A 12373-nucleotide genomic window follows, 5' to 3' on the forward strand; every position below is an offset into this window, starting at 1 on the left:
AAGCGTAATGAGAACTGAGACCTTAATATTATGCTTTTATGCCCGGTAGACACTGTGGGTGTTATACTAAGTGCAGCAGAGAAGCCGAACCAAACCATAGATGGTCAAACAGCTCTGAGGGCAGAAAAGGGCGCATTGTTGCAGCATCGCGCCCTCTGGTGGACACATCAGGTCTAACCATTTCTGAAACATCTCGTGCGCTTCCTGTAAATCTCTGACATTTGGGAACAATTGTAAAAGGATCCCAAGATGAAACGTTTACAATTTCTTTATTGATTCCTCGTTTTAGCAAATCCAGCATTACAGAATTACAGCACAAATTACACAACTAACACCCAAGGGGCTGAAAAGTCCTATTTACAGGGGAGATGGAGAGGAGGGCAGGGTTCTACAGGATCCATACGACTTCCTAAGTCATCAAAGTGTTGCAGAAAAACAAACCATTAAAAAAAAGTGAACAAAAGCCAGAAGAATAACTTTAATGAAGTGTTCATAATGTTCAGTCTACCTCCCAACTGAACTGTCCTCTGTCAAACCACAGCAGAGGCGCAAAACATACAAGTAGCAGTGAGCAAAGCTTCTTATGGCTCTAAACATTCAAGTGAGAGCTCTTTGGAAAGGAGGAGGTCTACGGCTGCCGTTGGACAGACGCCCACATGAACCTGATGCTATTGCTGTGCGGGAACAGTCCGCCTCACATCCATCGGCTGCACACACTCACTGATATGAAACACAAACGATGGAGACTTTTTACACCGGCCAGTGTTTCGTTTTCATCTTAGTGAAGCAGTTTGGTTCTTACAGTGAACACAACTACATCTGTTATAAAGCTGGTACAGTTGAAGCAGCTGAATACTACTGAACATCTCATGAGTCGAGTGCAGGTTGCAATATATAATAGAAGATGACAATTTGCGAATAAGTTATAAAAAATACAAAATAAATAATATCCCATCATTTTGCAACAGATGTTAAAAATAGTTTTCATGTCTCAGCACATCTGTGAATGTATGACCGTCACAAGGGCTTGTACTTTAAACATGAGCAGACAAATCCCTAACCAAAGAATTAGGGAGAGAAACAACTCACAATTTAACATGCGCAAAAACATCACGTTTCCTCCCCAGCAAAAGACGACAAAGACAGGAGAGACTGGGCGATGAGTGACCTGGCAGGTCTGTGCTGCACCACGTGCCTTGCTCCTGAGCGCGTGCAGTACGTGAAAGTTAATACAATTATACGGGGCCATGAGCTTAACATGTTAAACCTTTAGCCCCATGAGCACTGAAACCGTAGGACAGATGGGATTTAAATTCAGAACACAGCTCATACAAATAACCATCCAGCAATGGTTATGACATCAACATGCACCTCTCACTAAAGCACAGATAGGACTCCAACATCCTAAATCATTCAGACGTTAAAATATGTATTTATATTATTAATGCATCAGAAAATGTGCATCTATTTATCTTTAGACATTTATATACTCTGCTCATATGGTAAAAGACAACATTTGATTTGGACCGGTTTAAAAATTGTACAAAGAAAATAAATAAAACAAAAAAAAAAAACCCAAATAAATAAAAAAGGTCTAGTGGCCTCTGAGGCTGCGTATCTTCTACCATTAAACTGAACATAAAAGACTAATCAAAGTAAATTCTATACTAATAATGTGACTAATGACCTGATATCCACGTTTTTTCTACGTTTTTAAAGAAACATTAGAACTTGACCCTGTTTTAAAATTCAACCTTGGACCATGATAATTTCAAGCACAACACTAGGAATGACCAGTGATTTCACATGCTCAAAAAACAGAACCCAGACCCAACCAATTTAAAAATATTAAAAAGCACTTCTACCCACAGCAAGAAAATTAAAAAAAAGTAAAACGTCTGGAAATGACTTTCTAGGTTTGAGGCAGGAACACACCCCTCCATCACAAGCGTCTGTAACTACACCCCACTGATGGAACGGTGAAATCAGACGCGACTTTTTCCATTCTGTTAAATTACATCATGAGTGTTGAACTATTACAGGAACTTGGACTGCATTACAATATTATGGAGTTCTACACCCCTCCGACTAAAGTATCACCCAATCCACCTCATGTAGACGTGGTGTGGGGAGAATATAGACTCTATGAAGCCTGGCTTGTGTCTATGTATGGCAGTGTCTATATGTAATGTATGTTGTTGTGATTACAAGACAGAAAAAAGTCAGAAATGCAGATATGTCTGTGTTTTTCTGGACAACAGGTGTGTGTGTGTGTGTGTGTGTGTGTGTGTGTGTGTGTGTGTGTGTGTGTGTGTGTGTGTGTGTGTACACTTGTTTTTCCTGCAACGTGGGGACCATAAACCATGTTTTTGCTATCGAGGTGAGGACACTTGGTCGGTCCCCTCAAAGTTTGAAGGCTTTTTCCAGGTGTCAAGATATGATTTTAGGGCTGATTAGAATTGAGTTTTGGTTCGGATTAGAGCAAAGGCCTTTAATTATGATGGTGGGGGTTAGAGTAAGTGGCTAGGGAAGGAATTAATGTCAATGGTATGTCCCCACGTGGATGTAAAAACGCACTTGTGTGTGTGTGTGTGTGGTAGTGTTTAGCAAGCACAATCCTGATGGGACCTCTGAGGCTGCTCGTTGAGCTGTGGACCCTGTTTGGTTCCTGTCACAGACGGGTCGTTGTTGTCCAGAGTCTCTGACATCCTCTCGCAGATGATGTCCACCAGCCGCTCGAAGGTCTGCTTCACGTTGATGTTGTCCTTAGCGCTCGCTTCGAAGTACTCGAACCCTGCCAGGACGAGTGATGGAGTCAGACACGGACTGCGGTTGCACCTATTGTTCCAGTGTGAAGCTAATCCAGTTAATCCACTTACAGCATCTCATCATGTCAGGACAGGTCACATCTCATTCTGTCATATTATATCTCCCAATCTGATTACTGTAAGTCTGTGAATTACATGCATTATACACCACAACTCTGACCACTCTTCAAGTCACTCGTTTTTGATCCAAGACTATCCCCATTTGGCCAAATTTTTCAATTTGCTGTCTTCAGATCGCTGTTAAAGTGACACTAGTTGAGAGTCTTTTATTCTTTGAGACAAATTACTTACCTATGTACTGTTCTCAATGCAAATCATCCACCTCCTCTTTAAATAAACACCTGGAGGCATAATTACATTATATACAATAATCCCAGGGGAGGTCAGGCACCAGTCACATGACTCCGGTCTTAGTATACGGTTTCCAGTTTCATGACGATCAGTCGACTTACCCAGCTGTTCTGACAGCTGTCGGCCTCTCTCTGAAGCTACCACTCGTTCGTCCTCCATATCACACTTGTTCCCCACCAGGAGGACCTGAGCGTTGTCCCACGAGTATGTCTTGATCTGGGTTGACCTGTCAGAAGACACGGGACACAGTGTTAAGCTATGACGACTGAACCTTTCAGCCACTATCTCTGTTGATTTGTAAAACATTAATAATACAAAGGTGTGGAACAATTGGTCCAAAAGACTGATACAATATGCATGCACTGTATGCAGCCAAAAGGGTTCAACCCAATCATGACATTAATGTGAACGTGTGCCTAGGGGTGTGTTTGTTATGAGGTGAAGTGGAAGGAATGAAACCCACAGTAAGACATTAACACATTCATTTATTAAAACTTAAACTATTTAGTTTAGGAAGTCATTGTTCTTGTCCACACTTGGTAGGTGGAATATTAAAAGGAAAACTTCACAGATTTTCAATGGGGGTTACCCAAAACGGGATCTTAGGTAATATTTAAGAATAAAGTAATACTCAGATTGCTTCATTGTTTCTATATAGAGAAATTATCATTTATTCCTCTGCAAAAAGCCTCTGAAACAGGCCAGAGGCCCTTTTGCCTTGGGCTCACAGACTACAACTAGTCCTTTAAATGATAATGCTCTGCATAGAAAATATGGAGGAATCGGAGTGTCCCTTCATTCTTAAATACTACCAGAGATTGTTTTGGTCAACCCCCATTGAAATCGATGACGTTTTCTTTGAAGTACTGTCAAGGAAATGTCACATGCACAAATATTTGATGGTTAGAGCTGAGACATTTCTTTCATGGCTTCTCACCAGTCTTGCACAGCATTGAAGGACTCCTCATTGGTGATGTCATACATGAGAATGAAGCCCATGGCTCCTCTGTAGTAAGCGGTTGTGATTGTCCTGTAGCGCTCCTGGCCAGCAGTGTCCTACATGGACACACATGGATATTATTGCATGCAGCGTTACTTTGGAAAGTACAAAGCCTGCCATTGTAACATCAAAACAGTGTCTTCTTGTGTAGATAAAGGTTAATGGTGGTGTGAGGTCTGTGTGGGCTCATTTGTGTGGGATTTGTCAGATCTGCCTACTACCATCTGAAGTACAGTTCCACACAAACACACAGTTTCATACAATGTACCCACCAGCCTGGACCACTGTAATGTTCTATCCACTCTACCCAGAAACAATACATTTCAGGAGATTCTGCTGCCTGAATGCTGCAGCCCCTACGCATGAGAGGTTACATTTGGTGTCTGTTAGTTATTTTTAAAAGTATTTGGGTGTTTTTTAAAAGCACACCATTGATCCGACATCTCTCCAGTGTATGCAGCAGAACCTTTTTCAAAAGCTTTTTTTTTTTAATGTTCCAATGTGTGAAGCAGCTTTTCATTCATATGCCTCTATGACACAGGAACGGTTTGCCTGAGGATCGGATCTGATCGTGTTCAACCACACTCCCATGAGCATTAGGTATTCCTCGAGTTTCACCCGAGTCAGGCTTTATGGGTCATGTTAAGTACACTTCAAGGGCAGTATTACTGCAGCTGCCATTACACAGCAGCTGCAGTAATACTGGGAGCTGAAGGGACTGATTTAGTTGGTAATTATTAGAGCATCATCATAACAGATTACATTAATTAGAGTGAATGTGCTTTAATTATCACTTTTGATGTGGCAGAAATGTCTAATAAGCCTTTTATAGACAACAGTAGAAGAGACTTCATCAGATACACAAACTGCATATTGACTACAACAGTTGAAGTTGCATCTGTCCACATTATTTTCTCAGAGAAAAACCCAACCTCAGCAGGCCTGTAAACATGTAGTGCATGTGTCCACGTCCTTACCCAGATCTGCAGCTTTATTCTTTTGTCATTCCTGTAGATTGTCTTGACCTTAAAGTCGATGCCAACTGTGCTGACAAAGGCTGGCGTGAACGAGTCATCTGCATAGCGGAAAAGAAAGGACGTCTTTCCAACACTGCTGTTGCCAATGATGAGGATTTTGAACATGTAATCGAAGTTCTGGTCCGTGGTCTCCTTCTGTCCATATGTGGCATTTGCAGACGCCATCTGGAATACAGATCAGAGAGTCATCAGTTACAATAATGACGCATAATGAAATGTTCTTATATACAGGTGCAAACGCTAAAACACTGTACAGTACAAACATACTGCATCGGTCACACGAACCCAATGTTGACTCAAGGCTTCACTAGACATCTGGGAAAAAAGTTAACTCTACAAACATCACAAAGCAAGATTGACTGCAGGTTGCATCAGGCCTTTGCTTTATACAGTAAAGATACACTGTCATTATTCAATTCATGTCCCGACTGACAAACTCTGACCCATAGTACCGTAAGTGGTTTAAATGATCTTGTATTCACACACAATTTGTATAAGATTGGTAAAGAAATGAGCATAGAGACAAAGTACATTAAATGTACTGAAACACAAATGTCACCATCCCATTTGAAAAGAAATACAGCAAATATCAAGGTCAGATGGAATAATTGTATGAAAATATCTGTTGAATCGCTTTCTTCCCATACTAAATAAGATTCTATGAAACCTGATGACAAAAGAATAATAGAAAAAGCCCAGGAAGCAATCGCAAGCACTCTTCTAGGAACAAACCCCTCTATATTCACATGCTGGTGACAAACAGCCTTTCTACCTCGTCCAGGGCTTAAATCGTGTCAGCTGCAGGAAGCCACGTTCCTCTCCGTATGTTCCCACTGAAGCGGTCTTATCCACAAAGCTTTCACCGGCGCACAAACTGTTGCATCCGTTTCGCCAAGAGCCTGAGTCAATACGCGCAGCCAATAGTCACGCACAGCTCCGAGTGTTTCCACTCCGTGTCAACAACGCGCGTCGGCCAAGGAGTGTTCACCGCGGCCCCACCAAGATAACAGGACGGAAGTACCGGGGCTTAGCGGGCTAAGCAGCGGCTAAACGCACTACCCTGACCCGTCCAGATCCAGGGAATCTTCCAAGTACAACCGGCCATAAGGTTGGGAAGAAATGACCTGGCAGCAAACAGCAAACGGCGCGGTTCTGTGCAGTAAACCGGTTCCGAACGCGACACGCTGGAACGGCCCAAAGCAGCATCCTCCGTCCACAGCGGAGCTCATCCAGTATTAGCCCGCTACATTGCGCGAATGGTGAATTCAAAGCTAGCTTCGAGGCAGGACGCTCTGCGGCGCAGCCCCCAGATGCAGAATGCGGTGCGACGCTCGCAGCGCTGCTGCGTCGGGCGACGCACGAAGCAATACCGTTGAGTGCATTGTATTTCCTTTAAACGAACGCAACGGGGCGGACAGCGCCGCAGTTAATGCTAACAGCGAGTCCCACTACCAGAATTTCAAATCGGCAGCAGCAGCTAGCTACGCATCCCCGCTATGTCAAATGAAGGTTACTCTTCCTTATTTACAGCGACTTTCTCAGTCCAAATCGACTGCACAATGGTGGACAAATGGTCCACGCGCCATTTGCTGCCGCCGTTAGACGTCTCCCAGCCCCAAAAGAACGAAAAGCACGGGATTTACCATGAAATGCGTGTTTTTTCCTCGGCTTCGCTGCAGCGGCTAGCCCAATGCCCTGCTTTACACCTGCAGTATCTCGAGCGCGTCTTGATTGACAGCGTGTACGTAAGGCTGATCGACTTAAGAACGAACCAATCAGTGGCCTCTCTCAGAGCACCACTGTCCCGCCCACACTCATTCATTTATGGGATAATAAATTACTTTTATTATTTATTTTATTCTTTTATTATTACTTTGGCTGCATATTGGTGGCTGCTGCAGTTTCATTTTTCTCAGTAAAAGTTATTAAAAATATTTTGTGTATGACTTTATCTTTATAACTCCAGAGCAATCAGCTCTTACCCTTTATTATTTGTAACCACTATTAGAGCAGCTTTACTGAGGATGATGATAGTATCATTTTTATTACACGTCATTGCATGTTGTTACATTCTACTAATGTGTTATATGTTACTGTAGATGCACTGTTCATAAACAAATACTAATATTTCCTATTGCAATATTTGATATTTGTTTTCTTTTGACAAGACATTCAGAGATACAGAATGTGGAGTGTTCTTAAACCTCTGGAGTTCTGTTACGCCACTAGACATTTGTTGATTATAAGATACATGTTTAATAAATAACGACTGGCTGGCTTGTTGTTATAATTACAAATCAGACAATGAGATAAAGAGTGAAGAGTTTTAAATTTATCTTTATTGGCAAGGCATACAGTTGTAGCTGGAGAGACACACCCACTGTTAAACAGCGGAGTCTGGATTGTCAAAACTGCAGAGTCTCACTTCATGACACCGATTCATAAAATCTCTATTGAGAGAAATACTGATGTGGGTTGACAGCTGAGGCCATGTTACTAAATCGTCACTATAAATACAAGTTGTACATTAGCAAACATACTGTAAGAGAGACCAGAGGAAGTTGCGAAAGGAGAAAACTATTTTTTTCAGAGCACTAAAGTGAATATTTTCTCTTATGCATAATGTTCTTTGAAGACATAAAGTAATGAAGTGACAAAACAAGCTGAGCAGTAGTTGTACTGTAATCGTTTCGGTTTGACCTCCAACTAAGAAGATTCGCTGCTCCAATGTTTTTGACAGATAATATAGAAATAATAAATTAACTGTACATGAAACACTGTGAGGAGAATTACAAAATCAAACAGTTAGTGACACCCACAGAGGCAGACAGAATCTTTGCATGTTGTGCTGGTTAAGCTGTTGTTACATAGTCCTTAGTGTTGAAGGCATCCTTGAGTGTTGGTCTGTTTATGGCTACAGAAAGGATTGCACGTTTTACTCCAGCATGTCAGTGAACACAATTATGGCCAGAAAAAAAAGTCCAGAGTTTGAAAATAAGGTGTCAAAAAACACTTTCATTCCATCAAAACAATAACATGTTTACTGTTTCATGGTAATAAAATAAATGTTTCTCCCCAGTAAGTTCTGTAAGTACTAATATGTAGACTACCAGACGACTTCAGTCCCTCCAACGTCTTAAGAGCTGCAGTGTTTAGCCCGTGCAATTCAACCTAATCCCCAACAACCAACAAAAAACAGTCGTGTGATACATATTCAACGGGGCCTGGAAGTGCAGAACTGTGAGAGTACCATACAAAGTGCTTTGGTTTTTTCCTAGTAAATACATCACAAAACACAGTCGTTCATTCTTTTACACACACGCGCACACGAACACATCACCGTTTTAAGACAACATCAGTTTCAGTTACCGTTTGAACAGGAGTTACAAAAAAAAGGAAGAGAGACACGAGGGTCGGATTGGCACACACAGGGTGCTACAATCAGCCAACTGCATCAGTCACCGATGGAAAGTAGCCAGTGGCAGGATGGAAATTACAGTACGGGTTGTGTCACAATGGCCTGGCACTTGTTTTGTCATTGACTATGTCCCTGTGAAGAGCGAAATATTGATCTATGAGAGTAAAAAGATAAAACAATTGTGGCACAGGACTGTCTCTTGTTAGCAAAATCCTATAATAATAATAATAATAATAATAATAATAATAATAATAATAATAATAATAATAATAATAATAATAATAATAATAATAGTTCCATCATGTGTTTGGTGTGGATTTACAGTAGGTGAGTGAATAGTGGTGCAGTTGTTAATTAACTTTCAGACTTTGCTTGATGTTGTGCTGGTTGCCTCACAGTCAGTGACAAACTTCTTCATAGTCAGCAGCCTCCAACGTGTTCACGTTTGGCCTTGAGCCCTTAGACGACCACGACGAGGGCACGCTATCACTGCAAATGTAAAGTGCTAAACCTGAAGGCAGACTGACAAAAAGGGTGCCAAATATAAAAAAAAAATCAAATAAGCACAGAATCAACAACAAACCTCAATCTGATATTTTGGATAGTCCTACAGTCAAATATGTTTTTGTATCTCTTTCCGTAGTGTCTATCGTTCCATGCAAAGGATTGGCTTCTAGTGCAAGAAATACAGTTCCACTTGTCAACACTAGGAGGCGCCATGTGCACAGCCGCTTTGTTGTGCTGCTGACCAATTCATCTTTTAGCATCATAAAATGGAAGAGTGAGCCTGAACTGATAACTTTAAAATAACATGTAGTTTGCAGCACATTAGTTATATTTTGAACACCATTAAATGGGAAACACCAGCGGAAGAGAGCGCTACATGTACAATAACAACTGAATGTGTGCTACATTTATAGGTTCCTGCATTAAATCATGCATAGCTCCTTTCTGCCATTGCTTCGCTTTAAAGTCTGCTACTGACTGTATCTTCATTCATTGTGTACGGAAAACAACTGAAAATGTAAATGTTAGGCAAAACAGAACTGTCCCTGTGTTTGTCGGAAGTTTGGCAAGATGTCTCACATTGCTGCTGTGTTTTCATTGTCATTCATCACTTCCTTGCGCTCCCGCAAAGGCTTCTCAAAGAGGAAGACCGTCATTAGTGTCATTAGCTGTAGCAGATCAGAGGTTGGCTGGTTACAAGGGAAGTTTTTTCTTACTTCGTATTGTCTTTGAAAAATGCATCCACAGTATGTCTGACCGAAAGACAGGGAACACAAAGGAGCGGTCGCCTCAGTCTCCTGCTTCTCAGTGTGTCTCTGTGCAAGTGCCTGCTGTGTAACAACGCAGGCTGTCGTAACGCCCCCTCCCCCACGCATGCCGTGGTACCACTCTCCACGAGGCTTCCCAGCACCCTGTCTGTGAACACCAGAGGCTGGGAGGTGGGGTGGATGGAGGAAGAGGCACCAACAACCAAAAACTAAAATGAACTAAAAAAGGCCAACAAAGGAAAAGTTTTGACTGGTGCTATGTGCCAAGCCTGAAGCGCGGGACCCCAGATACGACTTTCTGGCCCGTTTCTATGTCTTCTGTCAGATCCGTATCGGACTCTATAGAAAACGTCCTCTCTGATTCAGTAGTGGGCAGTTTTGGGTTGCGGTGAGCCGGAGCATCAAATCCACTAGCATCAGTCCTGGAGAGTTCAGACCCTCTATTCCCGTTGAAGCCCTCCTCCTCCTCCTCAGTGTCAGACTCCCGCTCTTCCTCCAAGGTCAGCTCAAACTGGAACTTATCGGTGGAAGCGGAGCCACGGGCCCGGCTGTGCGCTGACGCCTCCCCGGCGAGGCCTCCCTCCTGCTGGGCCTCGGGGTTGGGTGAGGGGCTGTGGGGGATCATGCTCTGGTACCACTCCCTGTTATCCTCCAGTGTGTCCAGGATCTCCTGAGCATCTGGGTGGACCAGGTCGGCCCACGTCTCCCACAGCGGATGGACAATGTAGTCTATGAAACCCACCTGGAAGAGAAGCAACAAACTTGATTTCTCCTTTTCACTCAATTCCTACTTGTTGTCCAACACTGGCAGTAGAGTTTATTACTTAATTATTCAATTACTGCACCTGATTCTTTTCTATGGAGGCATTGTGTTTATCACACATGGGGCTGATCTCCATGCCCTTGTCCCTCTCCCTGTCCCCCTGGGTGAAAAACTCCACCATGATTCGGTCAGTCCACTGCCGGTACACCTCCAGAGGTTTGGTGGGGTTGCTGAGGTCTGCGCAGTGCACCATATTCTGAAGAACCTACAGTGATAAATGAACAGCCTATGAGAAAAGTACCTAAAAACCTGGGTTTTTCAAAAATATTTTTGAATAGCACCTGATCTTACCTGTATGCGGTCTGAATAGTTGTCCAGCAGCAGCACTCCTAGACTGGTGACTTTCTTAGTTTCAACCATAGTTTTCAGGTCTGCCAGCAGGTTCATGTGTTTGGACATATCTGTGGCCAACACCTGCATCAACAACAATACCACAATGACGTCTCTTACAACTCAAGCACGGTGCAGGAAGAAAGCGTCAGCCACGTCCATGGCCGTCTTACCATGTCAATGACCATTTTACGCAGCGACTGCCTCTGTTTTTTGCTGAGGTTCTGGAAGATGTCGCAGTTGTCTTCCTGCAGGAGCTTAAAGCCTACGGCCAGGTGGTGGTTCTCCAGCACGGACGAGTCGTTGTACATCAAGGCCAGCTCCGAGTCTAAAGGCAAAAAGGTCAAAAACGAGTTACAGGAAGACACACACATTTACGCTGTAGCTCATTAAACACATTATTATGAACATTTAAACTCACTGGTGTTGATGAGAAACTGATTAGAAACTCCGGGGTGATCCACATCGTGGATGGCGCTGGCAAACAGGGCGGCAAGGATCTCCAGATCAGTAAACACAGCCTTGGGTAACACACACCAGAAAGCAGAGCGTCAGTGTGTACTGTAGGCGTTCATGTACAGAACCTGCTGCGTTCCTTCATTGACAGAGGCTTTCGGTTCTGCTCTCCTACCTCCAGGGCGGGCGTGGACAGCAACACGTGCGTGGACTGGACCACGTCTGCAGCGTGGATGTTGTTATGGTAAGCTACGTCAGCGTGGTAGTGATCCTCCAACGTCATCATGAAGGTGATGAAGGTGTCTGTAGGGATCTTAAAGGACTTCAGCAGGTCACGTTCCTACAGGAGCAGGAGCATTTCCACAGTCACAATGCATTCGGGGATAGCCTTCACGTAAAGCAGCACAGGAACAGCCCTACCTGGAAAATAGTGTACATGGTGACCGTCAGGGGGCGATTCCCAGAGTATTCAGAGATCTTGAAGATGTCGATGCCCCATCGGGTTATGTCTTCTAACTCCTATAGTTGAACAATGTCAAATATATTAAAATATACTGAGAAAACAACAGTTAGCAGCACAAAACTATATAAACACTGAACTAGCTCTCATACCTTGGCCAGGAGTCCCTCCTGGCTGGCGTTGACCCCAAAGCGAGGGATGGTGGAGGGGGCAAGGCTGGGGCTGTGCGTGGGCTTCTTCACGCCGCTGATTTGAGACATGGGCCGCTTCTTTTTGTCCTTCTCCTTGGTGGGAGGGGACAGGATGTCCATGTCATGCTGCTTCTCTGTCGGACGGACCCAAACAGAACATCAACCCTCTCCCAGGAGTCACACCAGACACAGGTATGCAGAGAAC

The 12373-nt window shown here is 43.4% G+C and overlaps 2 protein-coding genes across 11 annotated transcripts in view; both read right to left on the reverse strand.

Moving 5' to 3' along the window:
- Positions 1–252: 252 nt before the first annotated feature.
- Positions 253–7015, reverse strand: rab3aa (RAB3A, member RAS oncogene family, a). 2 transcript variants are annotated; one of them, XM_029132469.2, is made up of 5 exons: positions 6860–7015; positions 5157–5381; positions 4117–4235; positions 3281–3405; positions 253–2794 (listed from the first exon to the last, which is right to left on the reverse strand). In XM_029132469.2, exons 1-5 carry the CDS (start codon positions 6860–6862, stop codon positions 2604–2606), a joined length of 663 nt encoding a protein of 220 aa, XP_028988302.1. In that variant the 5' UTR covers positions 6863–7015; the 3' UTR covers positions 253–2603. The 2 variants fall into 2 exon arrangements, with proteins under 2 accessions (XP_028988302.1, XP_028988303.1); XM_029132470.3 differs by lacking the exon at positions 6860–7015 and adding an exon at positions 5989–6455.
- Positions 7016–7533: 518 nt separating this feature from the next.
- pde4ca (phosphodiesterase 4C, cAMP-specific a) overlaps positions 7534–12373 on the reverse strand; it is a 32523-nt gene continuing 27683 nt past the window's right edge. For all 9 annotated transcript variants that reach the window (XM_055503680.1, XM_055503679.1, XM_055503681.1 and 6 more), the window contains 8 exons: positions 12130–12302; positions 11938–12036; positions 11693–11857; positions 11483–11582; positions 11235–11389; positions 11023–11145; positions 10754–10936; positions 7534–10650 (listed from right to left, as the gene is read on the reverse strand). In XM_055503680.1, the coding sequence (XP_055359655.1) occupies positions 10165–10650; positions 10754–10936; positions 11023–11145; positions 11235–11389; positions 11483–11582; positions 11693–11857; positions 11938–12036; positions 12130–12302 (1484 nt within the window). In that variant the 3' untranslated portion in view covers positions 7534–10164. The remainder of the gene's footprint in view (positions 10651–10753; positions 10937–11022; positions 11146–11234; positions 11390–11482; positions 11583–11692; positions 11858–11937; positions 12037–12129; positions 12303–12373) is intronic.

This window comes from Betta splendens, chromosome 17 (genome assembly GCF_900634795.4).
Source record: "Betta splendens chromosome 17, fBetSpl5.4, whole genome shotgun sequence".
NCBI classification, from domain to species: Eukaryota; Metazoa; Chordata; class Actinopteri; order Anabantiformes; family Osphronemidae; genus Betta; species Betta splendens.

Excerpts from the sequence above, each read along its gene's own strand:
- rab3aa (XM_029132469.2), bottom strand. Across the intron at positions 4,236-5,156 it reads GAATAAAGCTGCAGATCTGG|GACACTGCTGGCCAGGAGCG; the intron begins GTAAGGACGTGG and ends GTGTCCATGTAG. Across the intron at positions 3,406-4,116 it reads TTCAATGCTGTGCAAGACTG|GTCAACCCAGATCAAGACAT; the intron begins GTGAGAAGCCAT and ends GTCTTCTGACAG.